Raw genomic sequence first — 2,163 nt, 5'->3', positions numbered from 1 at the left:
CCCCCCCCCCCCCCCCCCCCCAACACACACACACACACACACACACATCAGCTGTCTAAATGTGTTGACAGGTCAGGCCTACCGAGAATAGCTCTGGCACTACTGAGCCAGTCTGTGGCAGATCAACCCATAAGCGCAGCACTGGCTCTGCTAAATCATACCACTCAAGCGTTCTTCTAGCAAATTCGACTTATTAATGACAAAACCTAGACTGAATTGAAATGTATTTCAATATATGTACCTTACAGCAGATGGCCATTTTAAAGAGAAGCAGACTAAGAGCAGTTCTGAAAGTTGACATTTTAATAATGGAAGCTCGGTGTATAACGTTAATGGGTGTGTGGTGCATTCAGTCGGTTGGACGTGTTCAGTCGGGCTCCACCGTGAAGCCAAATAGTTCCGAAACAGCTAATATTAAAGCCAGGGAAGGACAGGAGTGGTTCCAGAGCACCGGGGCTGACATACTTACAGGGACAGACATCTTGCTGGCGCTGTCACTCTCCTCGGCTGCTCGGCTTTGAAACGCGCGGTGCTCGGCTTTTTCTCCGGATGCTACTTTCCGAACAGGACGAGGCTTTCTTCACGGCTCCCCGAGTGTCAGTCCTCCTTCCTCCATTCCGTGGTGCACTCCATGAGACAGGCAGACATCCGGCTGTAGAGGGTAGTCGGGTCAAAATGTGTCCGCAGCAGAAGGAGGGTTTTGCGGCAGGCAGCGACAGTGTGGCCGCATGAATGTCCAGCAGAGCAGGGGCTGGCTCTCGTCCGTCCCCCTGCCTTCTTCCGGCCGCTTCAGCCGCTCCTCGCTTCGGTCACGGATTCCTTTCAGACCCCTTTAGAAATGCTCCAATAAAAGCTCGTTAACGACGGAGCTGTAATTCAGGAGGTCAAGCGCCTCCCGCCGTTAAGTTGCCAGGTCGGTTGCGTGAGTGGACGGCAGGAGTAACCGCCTCCGCCGCTGTCGTGCCTCCCCAGGGATGATCCAGTCCTGCCTTAAAGAGACCGTCTCACTACAGGAACTAAGTCTTTAAAAACCAACAGCCGGGTAGGCTACCCCCCAAGCATTTGGAACTAACCTTTAAGGACTGTACCAACAGTTTGCATGCTCATTTACTACAAATGATTTACACTTAAAATTTCACATTATGTGTTTTTTTTAACATGAACAATTGTGGCTAGAAATCCCTGTAGGTGTAAACCAAGCCCTGGGTATCCTGCTCTGCCTTTGAGATAATGAAAGCTCAGATGGGCCAATCTGGAATCTTGCTCCTTATGAGGTCATAAGGAGCAAGGTTACCATGAGAGAAAGACATCATGGCTTTCAAACGAGCAAAGTGGCAGTTGGTCGAGGACACACCCCAGCCTCCCCCTTGTAGAGACCAGATTCAGAGTATGTATGCTACCATAGGTTTATTAATAATAAGGGGCTCCGGAACAGTTTCCAGCTTCCTAATCTGATAACCGAAATGCAACTATTGCAGAAATCTCCAAAGGTTTTTGATTCCAAATCACAGACTTCTTCTATGGCGTTCATTGAGGTCTTGGGTGTGTTAATGTAGTATTTTGGAGGGGGTTTCTGACATTTTTTATCAATTCAAGGGGTCAAAATGGCCATCATGTACATATTTCATACTGTTCTTAGCTCCTATACACTTTCCCAAAATTGTATTTTTTTCTTGTTGTATTTTGGACTGGAACAATTTGACACACAGTACAGTGTCTAAAATAAATCTCCAGGTTCCCAGCACCCCCCTGTCCTCGGCCCTTCTAGAAGTTAAAACCATTCTGATTTCATTGCAATTCTTCTGTGTGTCTCGACTGCTTGTATTATATATAGTGTTTTTGCTTGGTGTCACACGACAGCTACACCAATGCTTGCTGACATGGGCCAAAAAAAAAAAAATATTAATAAATAATTTCCTTTAAATAGTGACATTTTCACTACCTTGATGCAGAACAAAAAAATTCCCCAGAATGCAAGAAAGTTTGTTTGACACTCAAAATTTAGATTTTGTGTTTGACACTCACACCGCTTGTTTAAAAGTAGAGATCTCAACCATGTTGAACCCAAAGTGACACCCTTGCTCAGTGTGTCCGTTGTGCGTGTGTGCGGGGGACGTCCTAAACAATACAGCACGTGAGGCATGTTTTCTGTGATGCACGCCT

General features: G+C 46.6%; 1 protein-coding gene across 3 annotated transcripts in view; it reads right to left on the bottom strand.

Moving 5' to 3' along the window:
* bcar1 (BCAR1 scaffold protein, Cas family member) overlaps window positions 1–979 on the bottom strand; it is a 65,813-nt gene extending 64,834 nt beyond the window's left edge. Inside the window, exon 1 of one of the 3 annotated variants that reach the window (XM_034878558.1) lies at window positions 470–979. In XM_034878558.1, the coding sequence (XP_034734449.1) occupies window positions 470–481 (12 nt within the window). In that variant the 5' untranslated portion in view covers window positions 482–979. The remainder of the gene's footprint in view (window positions 1–469) is intronic. The other 2 variants (XM_034878562.1, XM_034878559.1) reach the window with 2 other exon arrangements.
* Between the last annotated feature and the right edge of the window lie 1,184 nt (window positions 980–2,163).

The sequence above is a fragment of the Etheostoma cragini genome, chromosome 8 (assembly GCF_013103735.1).
Source record: "Etheostoma cragini isolate CJK2018 chromosome 8, CSU_Ecrag_1.0, whole genome shotgun sequence".
Classification (NCBI taxonomy): domain Eukaryota; kingdom Metazoa; phylum Chordata; class Actinopteri; order Perciformes; family Percidae; genus Etheostoma; species Etheostoma cragini.
Note: the sequence above shows the minus strand (reverse complement) of the source record. Positions and strands in the feature narration are given on the sequence as shown.